This window comes from Leucoraja erinacea, chromosome 1 (genome assembly GCF_028641065.1).
Source record: "Leucoraja erinacea ecotype New England chromosome 1, Leri_hhj_1, whole genome shotgun sequence".
NCBI lineage: Eukaryota > Metazoa > Chordata > Chondrichthyes > Rajiformes > Rajidae > Leucoraja > Leucoraja erinaceus.
The window spans coordinates 38,289,890-38,317,814 of record NC_073377.1 but is presented as its reverse complement, the minus strand read 5'-3'; the positions used below and the strand labels follow the sequence as shown (position 1 = coordinate 38,317,814).

General features: G+C 42.2%; 1 protein-coding gene across 2 annotated transcripts in view; it reads left to right on the top strand.

The window, feature by feature from the left end:
• The window catches only part of npr2 (natriuretic peptide receptor 2), a 162,058-nt gene that overhangs the window by 31,278 nt on the left and 102,855 nt on the right, over nucleotides 1-27,925 (top strand). For both annotated transcript variants that reach the window (XM_055633193.1, XM_055633183.1), the window contains one exon: nucleotides 25,694-25,788. In XM_055633193.1, the coding sequence (XP_055489168.1) occupies nucleotides 25,694-25,788 (95 nt within the window). The remainder of the gene's footprint in view (nucleotides 1-25,693; nucleotides 25,789-27,925) is intronic.

Here is a 27,925-nt window from a genome sequence, read left to right as displayed (position 1 = left end):
TTCTTATTCTCCCTCTGCGCCGAGGCGATCCAGGCTTCGGATGTTGTGACCCCGCCGGGTGATGGTAAGTAATGTCAGTTCCGCGGCTGAATCCAAGCTCCGCGAACGGACCGGTTCAACTCCGCGGCCCGGGGTGGTCGAAGCCACCCTCCAGTCCAGAGGACGCAGCTGTTGTCGTGGGAGCTCCGGAGAACAGGTCACCAACCTGTGAGTTCCCGACGATATCGTCCACTGGGCCCGCGGCCGAGTCCACCGGGCCCGCGGCCGATCCTACGAGGTCGGGTCGCCGCTGCCTCTGCCCACTCCGAGGTCGGGTCGCCGCTGCCACTGCCCGCTGCCCGCGGCACAGTAACTTGCACAGTACAGAATCTGTAGTTTTGTTTTTTCTTGACATTTGATTGAATTGACATCAATGTCTAGTAACCATGTGATTTTGTAACTCACATCTACATAACTGTTCTCCAAAGTTGGCGTAATTTGGAAACCTGGATGTACACTATTCCTTCATCCAAATTATTGCATGTTGTGCTGCAAAGTAACGATCCAGCACAATACTCTGCCAAATTTGCTGATACTCGACTTTCTAGTTCTTAACCAACCATCAACTGAGGATCTATATTTATCTCCAATGCAATGTTCGCTTATTTATTAGATAATCTTTAATGTCAAACCTGAATAAATATCTTCCAATGCCTTAATAGAGAAATCCACGTTAACACATTTAGACACTAGACAATAGACAGCAGGTGCAGGAGTAGGCCATTCGGCCCTTCGAGCCAACACCGCCATTCAATGTGATCATGGCTGATCATCCCAAATCAGTACCCCGTTCCTGCCTTCTCCCCATATCCCCTGACTCCACTATTTTTAAGAGCCTTATCTAGTTCTCTCTTGAAAGCATCCAGAGAACCTGCCTCCACCGCCCTCTGAGGCAGAGAATTCCACAGACTCACCACTCTCTGTGAGAAAAAGTGTTTCCTCGTCTCCGTTCTAAATGGCTTACTCCTTATTCTTAAACTGTGGTCCCTGGTTCTGGACTCCCCCAACATCGGGAACATGTTTCCTGCCTCTAGCCTGTCTAAACCCTTAACAATCTTATATGTTTCAATGAGATTTCCCCTCATCTTTCTAAACTTCAGAGTGTACAAGCCCAGCTGCTCCATTCTCTCAGCATATGACAGTCTTGCCATCCTAGGAATTAACCTTGTAAACCTACGCTGCACTCCCTCAATAGCAAGAATGTCCTTCCTCAAATTAGGGGACCAAAACTGCACACAATACTCCAGGTGTGGTCTCACTAGGGCTCTGTACAACTACAGAAGGACCTCTTTGCTCCTATATTCGATTCCTCTTGTTATCAAGGCCAACATGCCATTCTCTTTCTTCACTGCCTGTTGTACCTGCATGCTTACTTTCATAGACTGATGTACAAGGAAGTTGTACATCCCCTTTTCCCATTTAAATTGACATTCTAATGGCAACTTCAAAAAAATCAACACGATTTGCCAACTAATCCTTCCTTCCACAAATCCATGTTAGTTTGCTTTGATCTGCTCATTATATTCTTGTTAAAATATTCAATGAACAGCCAATTTCTGAATCTAAAGAGTTTAGAAAAGTCTAACTAATATTACGCCAATTACTAATGATTCTTTTTATCATCGGGTCCATGCCATTTGTTGAGTCCCAATATATTTCCCATTAATATTTACATACACATTAAATTCACTAACTTCCTCCCCATGCCTCTTTTGAGGCTTTTATATGCTGCTGCTATTTTGTCGTTGTTGTGAAATGAAAAATTACAAAGTATTTATATAGGAAGATTGACATTTGTTTATCATTCATTGAAGCCTTACTTGCACCAATCTTTTCTAAAACTACATTTCATAAATGTCGTCCCATTTTGTCATCTCCCCTATTTCGCAAAGTTATCTTCGATGTCTCTTAATATTCATGTCCTATCCAAATATCCTTTAGATGTTGTAATTGTATCTGATTCTAAAGCTTCTTCTGACAGCGCATTCTAGATATAGACTATCCTGAGTGAAAATATTGTCCCTGAATTCCCCATTAAATCTCTCCCCTCTCACCTTAGGCCTATTCACTAAGAAGAGTACTGACCCAAAATGTCATCTATCTATTGTTCCACAGATACTGACGCCCACTGAGTTACTGCAGCGCTGTGTTTAGCTTAAACCTGTGCCCTCTAGTCTTAGAATCTGCCACTGTGTGAACAGGACAGTGAGCGTTCACTTTATCCATGCCCTCATGATCTTGTACACCTTTCATGATCTTGTACACCTCAATATGGTCACCCCTCAACCTCCTATGCTCCAAACAAAAAAGTCCCAGGCTATCCAACCACTCCCTACAACTCAACCCCATGGCCTTAAGCAACATCTCGGTAAATCTCTTCTGTACCATTTCCAACACTGTCATCCTTCCTAAAGCTGGCCAACTGGAACTAGATTCAAGATTCAATTTAATTATCACATGTACCAATACCTACTATGTTCTGTGTGCTGAAGCAAAGCAAGAATGTCATTGTCCTATCAGGGACACATGACAATAAACTCACTTGAACTTGAACTTGAACCAATTAAGGTACAGTGAAATTTTGATTACAAGTATCCTGAGAGTGGTCTTACCAATGATTTGTACAGTTGATGTCCCAATTTTTGTACTCATTACCCTTCCTAATGAAGGCAATCATGCTAAAGGGCTTCTTCACCACACTTTCAACCTGAATTTCACTTTAAAGAAGCACCTATGCACCTTGATTTCTCTGCTCTGCAAAAACTCTCGAGGGCTCTACCATTTACTGTGCAAGCCTTGTCCTGGTTTGACACACCAAAGTGCAATGCCTCACTTGTCAGAATTAAATTCCAATGACCATTTCTTCCCAACTGATCTGAATCTTTTTGTAAACTTAGATAGCCTTCCTCACTGTCCACTATATCACCAATGTTGGTGTTATCTACTAATTTACCACCAATATTAACTTGCCATCCAAATAGTTAATGGAGATAACAAACAACAGTGGATCCAGCATGAACCCTGTGACATTCCACAAATCACAGGCTGCTAATTGAAAAATTGCATTCCACAACAAGCCTCCAAGCTAAGAAAAGGAATAGATGATGTTATGGGTATGAAGAAGGGTCTCCACCCGAAACATCAACTATTCCTTTTCTCTGGTGAATCTGGTAAATATTGAATCGAAAACCAGAGGACATGGGTTTAAGGTGAAGGAAAAAATATTTAATAGGAATCTTGGGGGTAACTTTTTCACACACAGGTTAGTGGATGTATGGAACAGGCTGCTAGACAAGGTAGTTCAGGAAGGGACTATCCCAACATTTAAGAAGCAGTTAGACAGGTACATGGATAGGACAGGTTTGGAGGGATATGGACCAAATGCTGGCAGGAGGGATGAGTTTTTCTGGGACATGTTGGCCAGTGTGGGCAAGTTGGCCAAAGGACTTGTTTCCACACTGTATCATTCTATAACTATAACTCCAGAGATGCTGCCTGACCCACTGAGTTACTCCAACATTCTGTGTGTATGAGATATCTATGGTCAGCATGGACGCGCTGGGACAAAGGGCCTGTTTCTATGCTGTATCTCTGAACTAAACTAATTATTACGAGCATTTCCATTGTGAATTTCTTTTCCCTTTGTGTTTTGGGCTCCCTTCAACCCATTTTTGCAGATAGTTGGTATTCATCTTGCTCTTTGGAGCTCTTGTTCTGATATCTTTGCATTTCCTCCTTGTCACTTGAAAATTGTTTTTGAACCCATTTCTTCAGCTAAGCTTTCCATCTCATCTTGTAACCTGCCTTGAGTGTGACCATTCCTAAAAATTATTGGTAATACACAATTTTGCTATTGACAGCCAGTACTCTAACTACACCAAGTACAAGGCAGGAAACATTATATTACACAGTGTTATTGACCCAAGCAGTTATCGCTGTCGTCTTCCTAGCAAGGTTACTGCATTATATAAAATGGTCATCATTTATTTCAAAGAAAAGGAGGGAAAGTCAGTCTGGAAGCCACTAAACATTGCTCTTTTAACTGGTCAATAATTAGTTTGGTGATCGTTGCAGCATATAAATGTTAATGCTGTGCATTCAGCAGTGTTTCTTGCTGTATTTCTTAATGGGATGCAGTAATGCATCATAAAACTAAACTCCATAAATATTTAAAATTGTTAGGTAACCAAAAACCTAGAGTTGAAAATATTGTGCTTTATATCAGCGCTTCACCCTCAACTCACTCAGCACATTGGTGCCAGATGCAGTCATTTCCTGTTTATATTGCAGAGAAATAGTTTATCTCGCTGTTTTCTTTTTCTAACTCTGTAATCTTTTCAACTTTCAAATGACGATTCTCTTTCTTGCAGCATCCATAAAGAGTGTAATTATGTGAGAAATAGGAGCTCTGCAGGTCTAAGAGGCATTGATGGCTGTTGAGTCATTGTTTGGCTTAGGATAAGATGAGCTGCACTCAGAAGAGTCTGGAAGCAAAATTAAACAATAATGCTCGGGAGGGAACTGAAGTTTGCTGAGATTGATGGCGAGAGAACTAGTTTTAAAAAAAATCAAAAAGCAAAGCCACCGTTGGATATCCGAAATCAAAATAAAATGGTGGGCACACAGGCAGTGTCTGATGAAAAATAAATAGTTCCCGTGTCTCAGGCGGAAAACCCTTCATCAGAATGAGAATGTGAGAAAGCCTCACAGAAGGTTTAAAAAAACCTGCTGGAGGAAATCGGCAGACATGAATTTGCAGTCTCTTGTGTCTCCAAGCCTCTGAGAACGGCTTTGCACAGCTGCAGGCGGGAGGTAAACTCCATGAGAATGTGTTTCGGAACTGGCCTTAAACTTAAGTCAACTAAGTTTTGGATTAATTTGCACTAAATTAGGCTGCATTGTTTGTACCAATATTAAGAAAATGTTAGAAACTCTCAGCAGGTCAGAGTAACGTTGTGAAAAGGGGCAACGTCAACCTTTCAGGCTGATATTTTATCAGCATTGTGCAATAGTTAGAAATCACAGATGGAGGGGAAAGTGGTGGAATTAAGAGGGAACTGTTAATTAACACTGTGATCAGGTGAAGGCCAATAGAATTTAAACAGTGCATTTCATGGTGGTGCAAGTGAGAAGGTGATGAAGGCTTTTTAATCATAACCGATCTATACAAATACATTTAAATAGAAGGAGATGATCGAGAACAAGGTGATGGAAGAATACTGAATCATGGATATATTAAACACTGCAGATGCTAGAAATAAAAGAGAATGATGGAACCATTCAGTAGGTTGAGCAGTATTTGGTGAGATAAATAAATGGAGGTAACCTTATTGGAAGATGACCTTCTGGGACAAGAAATTATTTGAATGTGCCAGAAATAATGAGTCAATAAGGATGTCTTGCTTGTGGATTTGGGGTAATACCTTGATCCTATCTTGTGCCACTTGCTCAGTCGCTTTTCACCTGCATCCAAGCCACCTCACATGCTCTTTACCACTTGAATAATTGTCAATTTCTAGGCCCCCAGCACCGGATTTTTATCAGGAACGTCCTTAATACCTCCATTCCCCATCAGGAAGACCACGGGCCCTCTGGTTCCTCCTTGAACAGAGACCCAATCAGTTTTCCTCGACAAACACTCTCTTGTGCCTGATGGAACTTGTCCACAACCATAGCAACTTCTCCTTTGACTCCTTTCACTTTCTTCAAGTCAATAGTGTCATCATAACCACTCGCATTTGTCTTTTGGCTTTCGGCTTGGCTTCAAAGTGTTCATCTGAGCGGTTCATCTACGCCGACAACCTCTGTGTAACATCCCAAGAGAGTATGTTTGAAGCTGTAGAAGCGAATCTCACCTCAGCCCTAGATGAGCTACACCTCTACTACGAGAGCAACCACCTACACGCAAACCCTGCTCGTTCCATCTCAGGAATCGGGAAGCAAACAGACCCCTTAACATCACATGGTCTGGAACACCTCTTGAGCACTGCACCAACCCTGTCTACCTCGGTGTAACACTGGATCGCACTCTCTCCTATAAGGAACACGTCAAAAACACCAAACTGAAAGTTAACTCCCGAAATAACATCCTCCGGAAGCTGACCAACTCCAAATGGGGAGCCACAGCACACACATTAAGATCTAAGATTAAGATGAAGAAAGACTGGATAGACTTGGTTTATACTCTCTAGAATTTAGGAGATTGAGAGGGGATCTTGTAGAAACTTACAAAATTTGGGGGTTGAGAGGCTCATCTTCCCGATGTTATGGCGAGAAACTAGACCCAAGCGTTGAAATAACACCTGCCGCTCAATCACTGGCTGCTTGAAAGCCCACCAACATAAACAAACCTGCACCTCCTCGAGTGGCATTTCCCCTGCCGATGTGAGACGGGAAGTCGCCAGCCTAGTAGAGATGACCAAGGCCACTAGTGATGGGGACGCAACCTCCTCTACGGGACGTGTACTGAGTTGGATGATCCCCATGCCCAATGGCGGTGCAGGCTCGAAGGGCCGAATGCTTTCTCAATTTCATGTTTCTATGTCTATCTAGCTCTGGCCCTGTGCTACTCCCTAATAGCGTGTCCTGTTTTGGGAGAGATCATCCCATGCCAAGAAACTAGACCCAGACTCCAATCACTATGAAGCCCACCAAAAAACAACCTGCTTGAGGATGTGACGACCCCCCTCTAAGGCCACCACTGACATGGGTATCCCTCCTTTACGGAATGCCCCCCGGCTCCGGGCTCAGAAAACTTTCACCCATGTGGGGAATCCAGTGGACAAAAAGGCTTGAGGACGCTCAACCGCATGAGAACCCTCCTTCTCAGGAACAGGGCTCAGATCAAAAGTGGAAGACGCTCAACCGCCTGAGAACAGGAACAGGGCGATCAAAAAGCTGCCATGGCCAGATGGGGCTATGAAACTGGCCAAACCACCTGTGAATGTGGAGAAGAGGACCATACAATGCAGCACTGCCTTGTCTGCCCCCTACTACCCAACCAGTGCAGCCCAAAGGATCTTGCAGTGTTCAATAAAAACGCAAAGGACTGTGTAAGGGAATGGGAAACTGTCATATAACCAACCAGCTTCAAAGACACGAAAAGAAGAAGAAGAACCACTCGTATGGGCCCCAGCTATGCCTTTCTTTATATTGGTTATATTGAACACTCCTTGTTCCAAATATACCCAGGCAACATCTCCCAACCCTTTCTTTGCTACATCAACAACAAAATCGGGGCTACCTCTTGCAACCGTGTAGAACTCGTTTCATCAACTTTATTACTAACGTCCACCCTGTCCTCAAATTCACTTGGTTTGGCTCTGGTCATCTCTCTCTTCCACAACCTCTCTACAACCATGATGTGGTCATCATCTACACACCCATTAACTCCCACAATTATCTTGACGACACCTCCTCTTGCCACCTCCTTCTTGCAAAGATGCCATCCCTTTCTCTCAATTTTCCTGTCTCCCACAATGAAGCTTTCCAATCTAGGGCATCCAAGATGTGCTCTTTCTTCAGTGAATGTGGGTTCATCCCTGCTTTAGTCGATCGAGCCCTCGCTTGTGTCTCCACTGTGGCCTGAATTGCGGTTCATGCTCCCCCTCTCCGCAGATGGAACATGGATGGAGCACCCCTAGTCTTCACCTTTCAACCCACTAGCCTCCACATCCAACACACCATTCTTCAACATTTCTGCCATCTTCAGCCTGATCGCACCACCGGCCAGATCCCCCACTACCTGAAATGTTGCCTATCCATGTCCTTCAGAGAGGCTACCTGACCTGCTGAGTTATTACAGTACTTTGTATTCTGCTCAAGGTTCCAGAATCTGCAGTCCCAATCACATCTTCCCATCCCCATCATTTTCTGATTCTGTAAAGACACTCTCTCTGAAACTCCTGGGTTTGCTCATCCCTTTCCACCCAAACCGCTCCCTCCTCGTGAACTTTCATCTGCAATCACAGCAGTTATAGCACCTGTCCCAACAATTCCTCTCTCACTTTCATCCAAGGAACCCAGCAGCCCTTCCGGGTGAATCAGAGGTTCATATGCATCTCCTCTAGCCTTGTCTACTGTATTTGGTGCTCCCGAACAATCCAAACCAATCCTGTACATTGGTGAGATAAAGTGATAATTTTGCCAAACACGTGCTCGCTGTCAGCCAATGCTTGCTAACTCCTGTTTGCTAATATTTTAACTCCCTTTCTGTTCCAATAACGACCTTTCTGGCTTGGGTCTCCTCCATTGCCAGAGTGAGGCCAGACACAAACTGGAGGAGCAGCACCTCATATTCCACTTGGGTGGTTTACAACCCAACAGTATGAATATTGAATTCTCCAATTTCAAGGGGAAAAAACACCCTACCACCCCCCACACCCATACGCAGGTAGTTCACCCACCATCTTCCACAACCCTAGTCACCCTGTTCATTTCCTCTCCTGCATACAATCATCTCCCATCCCTAACTCCTATATTTCTCTTTTGACCTCCTCTCTTTCCCTGCCACCCCCCCCCCCCCCCCCCCCCCCCCATCCCCTTACACCCGCTTCACACCCATCGGCTTTACCTTTCACCACTCCTTTTCTTTCCTAATCTGACATTTTTTTGTCATCTTTTTACCTCTTCCACTTACTCCATCTATCTGCCAATTACCTCTCTTTGCCTGTATCCACCTATCACTTGCTAGGCTTTGCTCCACCCACATTTCTCTTTATTCCACCGCTTGCAGCTCTACTCCATCAGTCTGAAGAGTGGTCCCAAACCAAAGCATCTCCTGTGCATTCCCTCCACAGATGCTGCCTGATTTCCCGATTACCTCCAGCACGTTGTTTTTTGCTCAAGATATCAGCACGTGCAGTTTCTAGTGTCTCAATGTTAGAAGTGGGATGTGACGGAGAGTAAAAGTGGTGAGCAATTGGAAATTTAGAGTCACACTCATGGACTAAACAAAACTCTACACAGCAGTCACCCAAATGGCCTCTGATCTCCGTTGTGTAGTGCAAACAATATCATGAGCACTGAATGCGGCACAGGGGCTTAGAAGAAATACAAGCAAAGCACTCCTTCACCTGTATTTGGGGCCTGGATAGTAGTACGGGAACATATGAAAGGAGATTGGAGAATGATCCCATGAAACTGAAGAGGAACTTTGACCCACAGACCACAATCAGTGAGGTTAGTTACAACACTTTCCCCACAAGGATTCTAAATACCAGTGCCCACAAAGATGTGTTCTCAGTCCCCTACTATACTCCCTATGCACTCACAATTGTGCGACCAAATTTGGCTCCAACTCCATGTGCAAATTTTCTAATGATACCACAGTGGTGGGCTGGAACACAAGCAATGGGGAGACAGTGTAGAGGAAGGAGATATTCACATGGTGGCAGAACATAACCTCTCCCTCAATGTCAACATGATGAAGGAGCTATTCATCAGGAAGGGGTGGAGCACATGCCCATTCAGCGTCAATGGTGCCAAGGGGAAGTGGTTGAGATCATCGAATTCCTTGGCATTAATATTACTAACGACCTGTTGTGGGCTAACCGCATTGTGGTGGCTGTCAAGAAGGCACACCAAAGCCTCTGTTTCCTTTTGAAGATCGAGGAAATTTGGCATGTCTCCAATGCCTGCTAAAAATGCAGCATCGAATGCAAACAGATCAACAGCAGGCATCAAGGGTGGCAAGTTAATGCAGCGATACAGTTGCTGCTTTACAGCACTTGCAGCACCGGAGAACCGGGTTCAATCCCGACTAAGGGTGCTGTCTTTATGGAGTTTGTATGTTATCCCCGTGACCATGTGGGTTTTCTCTGAGATCTTCTGTTTCTTCCCACACTCCAAAGACAGCTTTTGGTGTGCTGGCCTTTATAAATCAGAGCATTGAGTATAGAAGTTGGGATGTAATGTTAAAATTGTACAAGGCATTGGTGAGGCCAATTCTGGAATATGGTGTACAATTTTGGTTGCCAAATTAAAGGAAAGATGTCAACAAAATAGAGAGAGTACAGAGGAGATTTACTAGATTGTTGCCTGGGTTTCAGCAACTAAGTTACAGAGAAAGGTTGAACAAGATAGGCCTTTATTCTTTGGCGCGCAGAAGGTTAAGGGGGGAACTTGATAGAGGTCTTTAAAATGATGAGAGGAATAGACAGAGTTGACGTGGATAAGCCTTTTACATTGAGAGTAGGGAAGATTCAAACAAGAGGACATGATTTGAGAATTAAGGGACAAACGTTTAGGGGTAACATGAGGGGGAACTTCTTTACTCAGAGAGTGGTAGCTGTGTGGAATGAGCTTCCAGTGGAAGTGGTGGAGGCAGGTTTGATTTTATCATTTAAGAATAAATTGGATAGTTATGTGGACAGGAAAGGAATGGAGGGTTATGGTCTGAGTGCAGGTAGATGGGACTAGATGAGAGTAAGTGTTCGGCACGGACTAGAAGGGCCGAGATGGCCCGTTTCCGTGCTGTAATTGTTATATGGTTATATGGTCATAAAGGTGTAGGTAAATTGGCTTGGCACAAGTGTAAATTGTCCCTAGAGTGTGTCGGATAATGTGCAGGATTGCTGGTCGGTGTGGGCCCAAGGGCCTGTTTCCATGCTGTATCTTGAAACTAAACTAAACTAAACAAAGATTTCACTACACCTGTGACAATAATAAATCTAAACTAAAAACCAGTACCTTCTAAAATTTAAAGGGAAGAAGATGGGAAAATTTGTATAATGGTGGCATTAGCTTCAGTTGACAGAATGTGTTATTTGGTGGATCAGGGCAGTATATAAGAAAGTTGACAAGTCATAGTTCTAGAAATGGGAAGTATCAAATAACTTGTCTGTCTGTGAAAGCATTAGTTGAACTTACCAGAGTGGAAATGAGTGGAAATGGATCCTCCCCAGCCTACAAATGTTCAAATGTACTGCCTGTATAATCGAAACAGCATCTGGGATCGATTGGCTGGCTACTGACAGGGCTGCAGGCATCCTTTGGTTCCCAGCTGACTTGTGAATAGTTCGGATTTCAAGCTCAAAAGGATACAGAAAAGATTTACGAGGATGTTGAAAGGCCGAGAGGGTCTGAGGTATAGGAAGAGGTTGAGTAGGCTGGGACTCTATTCCCTGGAGTGCAGGAGGATGAGGGGCAATCTTATAGAGGTGTATAAAATAATGAGAGGAATAGATTGGGTAGATGCACAGTCTCTTGCCCAGAGTAGGTGAATCGACGATAAGGGGACATAGGTTTAAGGTGAAAGGGACAAAATAGGAATCTGAGGGGTAACTTTTTCACACAGAGGGTGGTGGATGTATGGAACAAGCTACCAGCAAATGTAGTTGAGGCTGGGACTATCCCAACATTTAAGAAGCAGTTAGACAGGAACATGGATAGGACAGGTTTGGAAGGATATGGACCAAACGCACGCAGGTGGGACTAGTAGAGCTGGGACCTGTTGGCTGGTGTGGGCAAGTTGGGTCGAAAGGCCTGTTTCCACATTGTATCACTATGATTTCAAAAGGTTCACAGAAACTGAATCCTGCTCTAACCCAGGGACACCCTGGATCTGCCTAAGATTTGAGAATAAAGACGTGTTGTGATGTGAAAACCTATAGCTCTCATAATGGCTCCATGGGAATGAACCTTTGTGACGCGGCTCCACTGACAACAGAATGAATAAGGCAGGAATCTTCTTGAAGCTGCTCCCTTCTACCAGGGGAATCAAGAACCAGAGGACATAGGTTTAAGATGAGAGGGGGAAGATTTAATAGGAACCTGAAAGGCAACTGTTTTTTATACAGAGGAACCATTTGCCAGAGGAGGTTGTTGAGGCAGGTACTATAACATTTAAAATATATTTGGACAGACACATTAGATAGGATATGGGCCAAACTCAGGCAGGTGGGACTGATAGATGGTAGATGCCCATCTTGGTCAGCATGGGCAAGTTGGGCTGAAGGGCCTGTTTTCATGGTGTGTGACCCTAAGCAGGAAGATCTTCACCAAAGTTCTAGCCTGTAAAATTTGGTGAAATAATTTTTCTGTACTCATCCTGATAAAGGGGGATTTTAATGCAAAACCAAAAGACTACTGATGCTAGAAATCCTCAGTAAGTTCTGAACATGTTGAGAACACTAGGCCCTACAGTCAGTATGTGCAAGGAAAATAAACCCCTCCAAAAACAACAAATTAACCTTTTAGGTCAATGATGTCAAGATAGTGATTGCTGTAAGCACTATATCTGCATCAATAATCTGCCATCATTTTCAATTCTGCATAAGTGATCACCCCTGCTGTCCTGCTTAGTTTTTCCCTTTCCTGAATCAGTATCCATTGTGCTGCACAATATAAAACTCTTTGATATTTAATGAACCATAGTCCTGTTTTGCATTGAACACAATTGACGACGAGCAAGAGTACTGCAGACTTCCAAAATTTATTTTACTTTAGACTATCAACAACCGACTGAAAGAGATTTCCTTCCATCAAATTGAACTGTATATAACCTAGCTTAGAAACATAGAAAGAATATTTTGCAAACTATTGCATCACCCACTTCCTGATGTTGTTAGATTTGATTTGATTGCACTGCTGTCTGTGTCCCTTAAATTAAGAATAACACTCTGTCTACATTAATCTGAATATCCGGGTCACCGCTGAGCAGCCATAATTTTAAACTTCCCTTTGTCAGCAGATGCTTTTGTTCTCATATGGTGCTGGAGTTTAGAGCAACAAGTCAACTTTGAAATTGTCTTTGGCACATCGCACAATGAGGCTAAAATGAGCACACATTGTAGCAATGTTACAAAATTTTGAGATTTTAAAAATCAAGTCTGTAATTTATCCTATCAGATAAAGCATAAAAATAAGTTTAATTTGACACCTAATTCACTTTCATATCTTCAGTATTTAAAAAGTTATGGCCATTTTCATACTCGGAAATTAGCATCTTGTTCCCTATTGCTTTTCCATTGACTTAACTCAAAAGTGTGATCGAGGACAGTCAAAAGCCCATAACTTTCTTAAAAATTATGAGAACTGATTGAAATGTTCAGTTATTATAGATTCTGAAACAAATATGAAACAATCTTACTTGGATGACCTGAAATTAAAGCATATAATTAGTTTGTTACCTAATTGTAGCTAATTACAAAATTCAATTACTGGATCTAAACATCTATCCATTTCTTAAGAAAAGGTTAACATTTTTAAATAGCCTGTCCAAATAACATTCACACAAGAATTCACAATATAACATGATTTTCAAATCTCATTGTCATGAATTTATAGGCCAAATGGAAGGAATTTAACGTTTAATTCCTGTAAATTAATGGGCATTTAAATCATCTTGCAAGTGGGTTTTTGAGGAACGCGATCGATTGGAACGTTGTGGTTGCGGTGAATTGGAACCCCATATTGGCAGGAAAAACACTGCCGGTTCATATGGGACCAAAATCACATTTTTGCCAATTAAATTTGGATTAAAGTCATCCTAAGAAGCAAGTTTATATGTAAAATATACGACTTACATTATGTTTTGTCCCTTACTTGAGATCCGTCCCGTTGTAGGCCTTGAGGGCAATAGAAGTAGCTTTTTATTTTACTCTAGCAATTGCATTGTCCAGCGATTTTTTTTTTTTAAACTTCCAAGAACGGAAGTCCGGTTGATTGTTCTGCAGCAGTTGGCAGACCGAGGAAATTCGCCTCCGACAGGCAGGAGAAAACGGCATTTTAATCCCGCCCCCCCCCCCCCCTCAGCCAGTGGCAGAACTGCAGCGCCGCTGAAGGTAAGTTTTGTAACATCACTACACATTGCTGTCTAGGCCTCTGGTGAGAAGAATGGGTTGAATAGAATATTTTTTTAAGCTGAGAAACTAATTGAAGTAAAGACAGAACTGAACTCATTCACAAGGCAGAGTAAGTGGGAATATGGGTGCCACATGCTGTTCTGAAGGCAAATTCTATTCTGTCTTTAATTAAGAAGGGGTTGTACAGACGTATGGAACCCTTGCTGAGATTGTACAGGGCTTTGGTGAGATCTCACTCCAGTACTGTGCACAGTCTTTGTACTCTTTTGTGTTATTCCTGGCTAGGTTTGCTATATTGATTATTGGATGAGTGAAGTCCCCAGAGAAGAGGCTGAGTATATGAAGCAGAATTTAAAAGATAAATATTGTCCCATTCTCTGTGTATTCTCTGCCTCCACCACTACCCCCAGCAGTTTATTCCAGGCACCCACCAACTTCCGCAGAACAAAAAAAAAACATGCTTTGCACTTCTGCTTTAAACTTTTCTCCTCTCGCCTTAAATATATGCTATCTAGTATTTTATATTTCAATTCCAGGTAAATGTGCGTGACTGTCTATCTGATAGATGCCTCTCATAACATTATATACTTCTGTCAGGTCACACCTCGACCTTCGGCATTCCAAAGAAAACAATTCAAGTCTGTCCAGCCTCTCCTTGTATTTAATACCCTCGAACCTAGGCAGCATTCTGAGAAACCACCTCTGCACCTGCACCCTTTCCACAGTCTCCTCATCCTCCCTGTAAGGGGGAGACCAGAACTGCACGCAAAACTCCAAATGCAGTCTGCCCAAAATCTTTTAAAGCTGCATTATGCCTTCCTGAGTTTTTATACTCATTATCTCAACCAATGTGAAAGCAAGCATACTACATAACTTGTTTCCTATTAGTCAGTGCCGGATTTACGTATAAGCTAAACAAGCTTCAGCTCAGGGCCCCCACTTTCTAGGGGGCCCCCCGAAAAAATTGATGGGCCTCGAGGTCTAGGGGGGCCTCTGGCCAAGGCAGAACACCTACCGTTCAACTCTGGGCGGCCCCCCTCTCTATCTCTCTCTCTCCATCTCCCCCCGTTATCCGTGTCCAGGCCGCCGGGCTCCGCTCACTCCTCATCCGCCGGCATGGCAGGCCGCCTTGCACATGCGCACAACCACGGCCAGCACATCATCGGCCGCTCTGTGCATGCGCACTGCAACGGCAACTGGTCGGCGCTGGGCACTTTCTCCCTCGCTTTGAATTGTGGGAGATTTGGCCGCCATGGCTGTTCGGTCGTTGGGGGCCTCACAAGTGGAACAGCTTAGGGCCTCTCTTCATCTAAATCCGGCACTGCTAATAGTATACTATATACTTGTCTACTATATACTGCTCCATCTATTTGTGTTGCAACTTTCAGGGAGTTATGGACTTGAACCCCAAGATCCCTCTGTACATCAATGCTGTTAAGGGTCTTGTCATTAATTTTATATTTTCCTATTATATTCACCCTCCCAAAGTGCAACACCTCGTACTTGCTCTGATTAAACTCCATCTGCCATTTCTCCACCCAATTCCATAGCTGATTCATATCCAAATGTATACTTTGACTGCTTTCCAAACCCCAGAATATAGGTGCAGAAGGAGGCCATTCAGCCCTTCGAGCCAGCACCGCCATTCATTGTGATCATGGCTGATCGTCCCCTATCAATAACCCGTGCCTGCCTTCTCCCCATATCCCTTGACTCCACTAGCCCCTAAAGCTCTATCTAACTCTCTCTTAAATCCATCCAGTGACTTGGCCTCCACTGCCCTCTGTGGCAGGGAATTCCATAAATTCACAACTCTCTGGGTGAAAATTTTTTTTCTCACCTCAGTCTTAAATGACCTCCCCTTTATTCTAAGACTGTGGCTCCTGGTTCTGGACTCACCCAACATTGGGAGCAGTTTTCCTGCATCTAACGTCCAGTCCTTTTATAATTTTATATGTTTCTATAAGATTTCTATAAGATTCCCTCCTCATCCTTCTGAACTCCAGTGAATATCTCCCAACATTTGGAACATTTTTCCAGCAACTAGCTTGTCCAATAATTTTATAATTTTACATGTTTCTATAAGATCTCCCCTCATCCTTCTAAACTCCAGTGAATACAAGTCTAGTCTTTTCATTCCTTCCTCATATGACAGTCCCGCCATCCCAGGGATCAATCTTATGAAATTATGCTGCACTGCTTCAATCACAAGGACGTCCTTCCTGAAATTAGGAGATCAAAACTGTACACAATGCTCCAGATGTGGTCTCACCAGAGCCCTATACAACTGCAGAAGAACCTCTTTACTCCTATACTGAAATCCTCTTGTTATGAAGGCCAACATTCCATTAGCTTTCTTCACTGCATGCTGTACCTGCACGCCAACTTCCAGTGACCGGTGTACAAGGACATCCAGGTCTCGCTGTACCTCCTCCTTGCTTAACCTAACCCCATTGAGATAATAATCTGCCCCCTTATTAAGTGGATAACCTCACATTTATCTATATTATATTGCATCTGCCCACTCACTCAACCTGTCCAGGTCACCCTGCAACCTCCTAACATCCTCTTCACAGTTCACACTGCCACCCAGCTTTGTGTCATCTGCAAACTTGCTAGTGTTGCTCATAATTCCCTCTTCCAAATCATTAATACATATGGTAAACAGTTGCGGCCCCAACACCGCGCCTTGCGGCACTCCACTCGCCACTCACTGCCTGTCATTCTGAAAAGGACCCGTTCACTCCTACTCTTTGCTTCCGGTCTGCCAACCAATTTTCTATCCATGTCAACACCCTACCCCCAATACCATGTGCTCTAATGTTAGTCACCAGTCTCCCGTGTGGGACCTTATCAAAGGCTTTCTGAAAGGCTAGATACACTTCTTCCACTGGCACCCCTTCGTCCATTTTACTTGTCACATCCTCAAAAAATTCCAGAAGATTAGTCAAGCATGATTTCACTTTCATAAATCCATGTTGACTTGGACTAATCATTTTACTGCTATCCAAATGCTCCATTATTACCTCTTTAATAATTGACTCCAGCATCTTTCCCACCACCGGTCAGGCTAACTGGTCTGTAATTCCCCGTTTTCTCTCTCGCTCTTTTCTTGAAAAGTGGGATAACATTAGCTATCCTCCAATCCACAGGAACTGATGCTAAATCTATTGAACGTTGAAAAATGATCACCAATGCATCCACTATTTCAAGAGCCACCTCCCTGAGGACCCTGGATGCAGACTATCAGGTCCAGGGGATTTATCATCCTTCAGTCCCATTAGCCTACCCAATATTAATTCTCGCCTAATGAAAAATTCTTTCAGTTCCTCTACCCCCTTAGATCCTCTGTCCTCCAGTACATCTGGCAGATTGTTTGCGTCTCCGTTAGTGAAGACAGATCCGAAGTACCTATTCAACTCTTCTGCCATTTCCTTGTTGCCCATAATAATTTCACCCGTGTCTACCTTCGAGGGACCCACATTTGACTTTGCTACTCTTATTCCCTTAACACATCTAAAGAAGCTTTTACTGTCTTTCTTTATATTTCTGGCCAGCTACCCTTCGTACTTCATCTTTTCAGCCCGTATTGCCCGTTTTGTTTCCTTCTGTTGTCCTATGAAAGTTTCCCAATCCTCTGGCTTCCGGCTACTCTTTGCTGTGTTATACATCTTTTCTTTTAGTTTTATTCTATCCCTAACTTCTCTTGTCAGCCACGGTTGCCTCCTACTCCCCTTAGAATCTTTTTTCCTTTTTGGAATGAAATGATCCTGCATCTTCCGGATTATGCCCAGAAATTCCTGCCATTGCTGTTCCACCGTCATTCCTGCTAGGATCCCTTTCCAATCTACCTTGGCCAGCTCCTCTCTCATGCCTTCATAGTCCCCTTTGTTCAGCTGCATCACTGACACTTCCGATTTAACCTTCTCCTTCTCAAATTGCAGATTAAAACTAATCATATTATGATCACTACCTCCAAGCGGTTCCTTTACCTTGAGTTCTCTTTATCATATCTAGTTCATTAGACAATACTAAATCCGGAATTGCCTTTTCTCTGGCCAGCTCCATTACAAGCTGCTCTAAGAATCCATCTCAGAGGCACTCTACAACTCTCTTTCTTGGGGTCCTGACCCAACCTAATTTTCCCAGTCTACCTGCATATTGAAATCCCTTTGTTACATGCCAGTTTTAACTCCTGCTGCAACTTACACCCTACATCCGGGCTACTATTTGGGGGTCTGTAGATAACACCAATTAGTGTCTTCTTGCCTTTACAATTCCTCAACTCAATCCACAGTGACTCTACCTCGTCAGTCCCGATGTCTTCCCTCGTAAGGGACTGAACTCCATCCTTCACCAGCAGAGCTAACCCCCTCCTCTGCCCATCTGCCTGTCCTTTCTATAGGATGTATAACCCTGAATATTAACTTCCCAGGCCCAATCCTCCTGCAGCCACGTCTCAGTAATCCCCACAATGTCATATCTACCAACCTCTAACTGAGCCTCAAGCTCATCTACTTTACTTCTTATACTTTGCGCATTCATATACAATACTTTTAATTCCTTATGCATCTCACCTTTCACATCGATCCCTATTATACTTGGCCATACTCTCCTATCCCTTTGTGAGCTTCCTTTCCCGTTAATTCTGGGGTCATTAACCATCCCTTTACTTTCTTTCCCTTTAACTCCATCCTCGACTATCCCATTTGACATCCCACCGCCCTTATTCAGTTTAAACCCACTCGTGTAGCAGTGGTAAACCTGCCTGCCAGATTTTCTCCCACTCTCTTTACTGGAGTTTAGAAGGATGAGGGGGATCTGATAGAAACATATAAAATTATAAAATGAATGGACAGGCTACATGCAGGAAAAATGTTCCCAATGTTGGGCAAGTCCAGAACAAGGGGCCACAGTCTTAGAATAAAGGGGAAGCCTTTTAAGACTGCAGTGAGAAAAAAACGTTTTCACCCAGAGAGTTGTGAATTTGTGGAATTCCCTGCCACACAGGGCAGTGGAGGCCAAATCACTGGATGGATTTAAGAGAAAGTTAGATAGAGCCCTAGGGGCTAGTGGAATCAAGGGATATGGGGAGAAGGCAGGCACGGGTTATTGATTGGGGACGATCAGCCATGATCACAATGAATGGCGGTGCTGGCTCGGGCCAAATGGCCTCCTCCTGTACCTATTTTCTATGTTTCTATGTTTCTATGACATGAAAAGGAAGAAGACAGCAACTGCATACCTTCTAAATGCTTCCGACCTTCTCTCTCCTCTCAGCTTAACTGCCTTGGCAAATCGCTCTCCTTTTAAATTCTCTCCCTCTTAAGACTGAAAAAGACCTGAAGAGATACTGAAATTGGCTTACTAAAATACATGTGGACAACATCTTACCATCCTATGCTATCAATCACCATCGTCCCTACTCAAAAAGGTTGCTAAGACATGATCTGCCGCATACAAAGCGACGGTGACTGTCTCAATGGGAGTAACTCCTATCCCAAGAATCCTCTCCAGCACTTTGAGTCTTTTTTTGTAAACCACATTTGCAGTTCCTTGTATCTTCCCTCATTTACCCTTGAGAGGTCCTAACTTCTCACCAATTGCCCTCATGTTTTTAATGTAGGTATAAAAAGCCTCAGAACTATTTTAATCCAAATCTATTTTGTGACCCCATTTTGGCTCTTCTAATTACCCGTTGGAGTTCTTTCCTTGCTTTATATTCTCCTCAGGCCCTATTTGATTTAATTATTTTAAACGTTGCATATACTTTTTTTTCTTTTCTTTTTGACCAAATTTACAACCCATTCTGAAACCTGCAATGTGCCCAGGCAGAAAGTGAGGTACCGTTACTCTATGTTTGATCTTGTTGTAGTAGTGCAGGAAGTCATAGGAAGACAGGGTCAGAGTGGGAAGGAGAATTAAAGTGACTGGAAATGGCAAGATGCAGATCATGTCAGCAGACTGAATGCATGTGCTTTGCAAAGCTATTGCCCAGTCTAGGTTTGGTTTATCCAATATTGGAGCAACAAAGTTATTCAAGTGTAAACACATCTTGGTTGGAATATTACTTGGAATTTTATAGATTACCTAATGTCTGCAAATCTTTCTCTGCTCTTAAGTTCTTTTGATGCAAGAGGGACACTGTCTAATTCAAGAGTTCCTGATGCTTCTCAATGTTTGGGGCATTTATTTTTTAATAGGGTCCATGATGGTCTTTCTAATTGTGTTGTTGGCATGTCATTTCTCACTGATCATTCTAATAAATTTGCCAAACATGTCATACCTGCACTGAAATCTCATTCTTACACGAACCTTCCCCTGATCTTGACAACATCTATAGGGATCCTTTTGACCTTGCAGATTTCCTTGAACCATTTATTTTAATTGTCTAAGTAAAATCGTAACTGTCTTGTGACTTCTCAATTCTTGCATTCTTCTTTGCTACAAATTGACTTTGAAACACTCAGGCAATAATCTTTGCAGATGTTCTTTGACATTATTTTGTATTGCTCCTTGAATGTTGCACAGGACTTCCACTGCTTAAAGATTAAGGATTTGGTTTATAAAGAAACTGAAACACTAAATGAATGGAAAATATGAATAGTTGCAATGAACTATTTGAAAATTTGCAATAATGTTTGGAAGGGGAATCTCATTACACTGATAAAACTTGTTTGATTACCTTGATACTGACTCCTTATAGATGTTGGAACAGTTCCAATGAATGCAAACAGGGGTCAAATGGATTACGGGAAATTCAGAACATAGTTTCATGTAAACTATGGTTTTGACATTTTTGGCCTGGGCGAGGAAAAAAGCATGATAAAAATATGTTGTTCTTATTACAATATTGCAAAATTTTAGTCTGTGAGGAATTAATTATATTTTTGTAACTGTCTATATATCACAGGATGTCTGCGGTTTCAAGCACATGTATGATTTTTAGCCAGCAAATGGTTTGTTCTCTTATGATCAGTTCCTGATGGAAATGGTCCAACTAAGCAAATGCAAATCATTTTAGTTGCACGCAAGCTCTTGAGGTCAATCAGAAAGCAGTTTAAACTATTTGTAAATTGATGGGTTCGGGTGAGAAATAAAAAATTGAGGAACAACTAATTTTCTTTCACTGTTTTATGATGAACTTGCCCCAGCTATATGTAAAATTTGAGATCTGGTATTTGGTTTTCGCTGGCACAGATGGAAACCATTTATGTATGTGTAAAATTGATTTATAAATGGAATGTTAAAATTGTCAAGGAGTTAACCCAAAACACAACCTATCCATATTCTCCAGAGATGCTGCTTGACCCCCCTGGTTACTCCAGCACTTTCTGTCCTTTTCAACATTTGAAATATTGTAGTAACCTTTTCAAAATTATGCCATTTATGTACTACTTGCTGCCGCTGTGAATGGCCCAATTATTTCCCTCTGTGTTTATCAAGTTTGATGCAATAAACTCCAGGGTACGATTCTTTAGTATTTTCTATTTAATCTGTCAAATATGCCAAATTTTGATCAACACCATTCTCATAAATTATCTGGTTTGTTTATCCACTCCTGGTAAGGAGAGCCTAAGCTACCTTGTCTTTATTTCCTTTGAAGAAAGACACAAAGTGCTGGAGTAACTGAGTGGGTCAGGGAGTATCTGTTTCAGGTTGGGACCCTTCTTCAGACTGAAGACTAAGACTGAGTCACAGTCTGAAGAAGAGTTCTGACCCAAAACGTCACCCATCCTTTATCTCCAGAGATGCTGCCCGACCTGCTGCATTATTTTAGCATTTTGTTTCTATCTTTGGTATAAACCAGTATCTGCAGTTCTTTGTTTCTACCTTTCTTTATTTCCTCTTAGTTTACTTTATGGCCTCTTCCAAGAACATTCAGTCCATCCAGTCTATGCTCTATCCTTTAGTTATTTCTTTACTTCTTTTTCCATTCCTTTTCTATTTCTTTACTTATTTCTCTGTAATCCTTTCTCTATCATATTGTGCCGGACTTCGCACTGATTCTCCTGCTACTCAATGGCACTAGAGATACATTGTAGCAGCCAATTAATCTATTAGCATGCCTTTGAAATGTACCAATGTACTCTGAACAAGCCCACAGTGGCCACAGCAAGTATGTGCAAACACCACATGCAAAACATCGAAGTTTGACAGTGAATCTGAGCCTTTGGCACCAAGCCCAAACTATCATGCCAGGTGCTAAATTAGTTGTTTCCAGTATACAATCTCAGTCTTCATGATCCCACTATATTATATCCCGCTGTCACTTCTCAGCATCGTACCATACATTGAATCTTTGAGCTCCACCCCACTGTAACTACTTACTGTATTTATTTACTGACTTTTTGTGTACCTGCCGTGTAGTGAAATAATTTCTCTACATTTAATTTGTTGTTTTCCACATGTTTATTTTTTAATTTCTAGTTCCCATTGCTCCATGACTTACATGATGGGGGAGGCGGGGCACAGGTTCATTAAATAATTAATGCACTAATAGCTGCCTGACTCTGTTGCAGTTTCCTTTCAATTTTGGCACTGATTCATTGTTATTGCTGTTCGTAATGCATAGTATCATAGAATTGTTGTGGGGCAGGATGAGATGATTTAACCCAATGAGTCCATATCACCTTTGTTGGAGAGCAATCTATTCAGTTCCATTACCTAAACAAATCCTATAGCCCTCAAGCACCTATATCACTTAAAGCTCTGATCCGTGCAGTGGTCAGCCCACTGAGTCCACGCCGACCAACGATCCCTGTACACTAACTAACATACTTGGGACAATTTACAACCAAAGCCAATTGCCTTACAAACCTCAGCACAAAATGCTGGAGTAATTCAGCGGGATAGGCAGCATCTCTGGAGAGAAGGAATGGGTGATGTTTCAGGTGGAGACCCTTCTTCAGACTGATGTCAGGGGAGTGGGAGGCACGTAGATAAGGAAGTGTAAGGTGTGAAGACAATACAAATAGAATGGAGATCAAAGAAAATGTAGAATAGATCATTGTTAGTTAGGAAAAGGTAACAACACACACAGAGACAAAATGAAGTCGGAAACAGTAAGACTGGTCGGCGAACTGGGATGGGGGAGGGGTTGGAGAGAGAGGGAAAGCAAGGGTTACTTGAAGATAGAGAAGTCAATATTCATACCGCTGGTGTGTAAGCTGCGCAAGCGAAATATGAGGTGCTGTTCCTCCAATTTGCGCTGGGCCAATCTCCGGCAATGGAGGAGGCCCAGGACAGTAAGGTCAGTGAGGGAATAGGGGTGGAAGTTAAATTGTTTAGTAATCGGGAGATCAGGTAGGTTTAGGCGGACTGAGCGAAGGTGTCCTGCTGAGTTACTCCAGCATTTTGTGTTTATCTTCGATTTAAACCAGCATCTGCACTTCCTTCCAACTCATTTACCCAATGAACCTGTATGTCTTTGGAATGTGGGAGGGAACCAGAGCACCTGGGGGACTCCCACGCAGTCACGGGGAGAACGTACAAACTCCGTACAGACAGCACCTGTAGTCAGGATCTCTGGCAATGTAAGGAAGCAACTCTAATGCTGTGCCACTGTGCCGCCCTATGCATCAGAGTATGCATGAGAATTCAGTGATGGGGAACTATGTAGGCAGAGTTGGGTAGAAAAGGTTTTGGTGTGGAGGATTAACAATAAATGACAAACGTAATTGGCAAATAAAATTGAAAAGATGCAAGTTTTTTGAGAAGGAATGAGAAAAAGGGTTAAAGAATGAAAGATAAATAAGCCTTTAAACCACCATGGATAAAGGCAAACTGGTTTGTACTCACAAAGTAGGGCCATTTAAAAAGCAAATCATGGGCAGGCATTTTAAAAGAATAATAATTGAGGAACAGGCCATTTAAAATAAAAGCACACAGGAAATAGCCACTTGTAATAGACTTGAAATAAGCATTAAACTGAGACTAGGTAGCCAACTATTCAGAATAGGTAAACAAAAATAATGGAGAAATAAAGGTAAGAAAAAAGTGTGAAATGGGGCTTAAAATTCAATTAGGAGGAGTAAAAAGACCTCACAATGGGGGTAATAAAAAAATGAGGGAGAAAGTGGCAAACTCCACTTTTATGAATAATTGCAGTTCCATAATAAAAATAGTTGTGGAAATACTGCTTTTCTGCAGGGTTCATGCATGCGGTTAGATTAATGGGCCTGTCGCACTTTGGTGATTTTTTTTGGCAACTAAAGGTGACTAGTTTGTCGCCACATGTTCACCGGGAGTAGTCTCCTGAGTCGCGCAAAGAAAATGTTGAAAACTTTTCGGCGACAGTGGGTTTGACGCCAATGAGCTTAGCTTGACTTCTCCTGACATAGGTGCTGTCGTAGGTTGTCCCCAGCTAGACGTAGGTTGTCGCCATTTTTTTGGCGACCTGCTACGACTATGGCAGTCGCTAGCAGTTGCCCAAAAAATTGCCCTGGGACATTAGAACTCTTTGGCTCAGCGAATCTATTCCAATCAACAAGCACCCAATGGCTAGCCCTCTACTTTTAATGTGTGGTTTATTCATTTTGGATTCTAATGTGATCTCTAATTAATGTTGACCGGAATCAGCCATGAATTTAGTCCAAAATCATTACACCTGCACAAACCTGAGGATTAAATGTATAAGGCTAGTAGAAATAAATAGTGAGCCTTTTTAATTCATTCACTGGAAGTGGACACAGTTGACTAATTCAGCATTTGGTGGTTCTGGCAATTAGTTCTGAGATGAACAAGGTCATGTTTACTGCCATATGTACAGTTATGGTGAGATACAGCTACAATAACAAATCTTGCTTGCAGCAGCATCACAGGCACATAAACTCAGTCAAGCACACAGAAACAAATCATACATAAATTATACATAAATTACACACAATTCTAAAAGAAGATGACTGCAAAAAACAAGACATTACTGCAAAACCATAATTGAAAAAAAAAAGTCAAAAGTAGTGTATAAAGCGGGCCATAATGTTCTGTTGCTGTGGTAGTTGTAGGATTGCGCAGGTAGATTTAAGTACATGATAATTGTAGGAAAGTGTCTGTTCCTGAACCTGGTGGTGCAGGACTTCAGGGCCCTGTACCACTTCCTCGCTGGCAGTGCGATGGATGCCACCTTCTTGAGGCAGCGCCTCTTGCAGATGATTTCAATGGAAGGGAAGGTTGATCTCATGATGGACTAGGATAGTTCATTACTCTCTATAGCCATACCAGGCCATGATGCAACCAGTCCAGATGCTTTCTACAGTACAATTGTGGAAGTTTGTCAGATTATTCAAAAACTTGCCAAATCTTTTTAAACTTCTTAGCAAGTAGAGGTGTCGTTGTGGCTTCTTCGAGATTACATCTGCGTGTTAGGCCCAGAACAAGTCATCTGAGGTATTCGTGCTCATGAAATGAAATCCACCAATAAATATTGTCTCATAGTTTCCTGACTTCCCGCATGTGGTCCTTTTTCGACATGGAAATGTTGAGAGCTCCAGAATATTGATCCAGCAACTATGAAGGAAAAGCTTTAGTTCAGGATGCTGATTGAGCTTCAAGCGCTATTCTAACTGGTTAATTTTTAGTGAGTGACCAAAGTTAAAATATTTTCCAACCAGGTAAGAATGGACATCACAACATAGGAATTGCATGCAAGCCACTTTTCAAATCCGTGCTCGATACCCAAACGAAAATGTCGGTAATTACTGGAAGATCGGTACAATTAAAATTTAAATGGATGTCATTGCATTCAAATGTTAACTTTTTCCAATATTAAGAGCTTTTTGCAAGTCTGCTGTTTTGAATTTATGAGTTACCTTTTGATGTTTCATTCAAAATTTGTCTTTCAATCGTAGGTGTCAATGGATTGGTGAGCATTGATAAAAATGGTGATAGAGACATTGACTTTAGTCTCTGGAATATGGTCAACACAAAAACTGGAGAATATAAAGTTAGTCTTACATCAGTATTTTTATGTTTTCTTCAATGTGTGTGTTTATTTGTAATGTTGTTGGATTTGTGCGAGGTATAAAACCCACTAAATTATATAGAAAACTAGACAAAGTGGGACACGTTGGGACCATTTGCACTGCCTTTTTACTTCAACTCAAAAACCCCCGAAACAACCATTTGTACTGCCTTTTCATTTCAAACCAACCATATTTTCATGTTCAAACCACATTAAGGGCACTCACAGTTGAGTAGACATGTGTTCAGTGTTATTCAGAGCTCAGAGAGATGTGAACCTCTTGCTTCCTCCATCTTGCAGAGACTGAGTGAGGCACACCACTTCCGGGTTTTATAGTCCCTCCCCCCTCTCACCAGCAGAGAGAATGGCAACATTTTTTAAAACATTAATATATCTCTGATTTTTCATCAATGGGAAAAATCCTCCAGTCCAGGCAAGCGGAGGGGTCTCTGAGCGAGGTGGCCAAAAATGACAGCCGTAGGTAGCGGCATTCTCTCGGAAATCACAGCACAGCGAGCCAAAAGCGGTCAAGATCAGACTTTTAGTAATATAGATGATTAGCTAGAATTTTATACAGGGAGAATTCAACAACTCCCTGATACAAATGGGACTCTTGGTTAAACAAGAGGCATTTGGAATACTAAAGTACAATGTTGTACTTCTGTTATTGGTCAATGCTTCCTATGAGACCACTCCATTTATTATTAAATCCATTTCAAATATGGTGGGAAACCTATCAATGTGGTCCACTAGAATAGTATTCAAGTTCCAAGCATATAGGCTGACTAGAATAATAAATATACAGATATATACAGGCCCTTTGGTCCAACTCATCCATGCTGATTAAGGTGCTTTCCTGAACTATTCCCTTTTGTCTGCACTTGTTTAATTTTCTTTAAACCTTTTCTATCCATGAACCTGTCAAGTATATTTTAAGTCTACGCCTGTATCCTATACTACATAAGAGATTACTTCATCTTAGCTTCCTACACTTGGGATACTGTATGCCTCCTTTTTACTAACTAATATTCCACATCACCTAAGGTTTTCTGGTCCTCCCAGTCTTGCTCTTCACTCTAACGCAGTGGTTCCCAACGTGGGGCGTACGCCCCACAGGGGGGCAATTTGATTTTTAAAGGGGGCAATTTCCACCTAATGTTTTTTTCTTTTTTTTTTACAATTTTTTAGTAATTTCTTGCTCAGAACTTTAACTGTCTTTTGTTTATTTCATTTTTCTTTTTCATGGATGCCATGTTCTTTTGAAGCTTGTTTAAACCAAGGTATTGGCGTTTTAAGCTTCTTCAGCTGAAACGGAGTTCACTTTTTAAATGATAAGAATTATATATCACCACATGGGGGGGGGGGCATCAGGATTTTAGAGGTGATTAGGTGGGGCATGGCCAAAAAAAGGTTGGGAACCACTGCTCTAACGTGAACACGTTAGCCCCAAAATCTCCCGATCTCACTTTTCAAAGCAATCCATTTTGCCAGATGGTCCTTTCCATGCAAACAGTTTCTCCCAGTCAACCTATGCAAGTTCCTGTCATCAAAATGAGTCTTTTATTTTTTCTATGAATATATTTTTCTTATTTAAGGCAGGATGTAGATATCACTCGCAGCAGGACAGGAATGTATCACCTTCCCTACCTCTGCAGAGAAGGCTGAGAGGACCTGCTACCTTAAACCCCAGCAGTCCTTGTGGTCACTGGGAGGGGGAATAGTCCGGATCGAAGGAAATAATCTATAGCTGTGGTGTCACTGGGTTATGTGTGGCCAACTTATTTTTGTCAACATATCATGAGCATCTGAAGAATATTAGTACTCTGTTCTGTGGAGCACAGAGGGCTGTGGGGTAATCTTATAGAAGTGCATAACAGAGGGGAATAGATAGGGCAAATGCAGAGTCTTTTCACAGGTAAAGGACTCCAGAACCAGAGGACATAGATTTATGGTGAGAGGGGCACGATTCAATAAGAACCTGAGGAACAATGTTTTCACTCAGATGGTGGTTGGTATATGGAATGAGTAGCCAAAAAAAGCTAGTTGAAGCTGGTACTAAACTAGCATGTAAAAGACATTTTGGACAGGTACAGGGACAGGAAAGGTTGAGAGGGCAAAC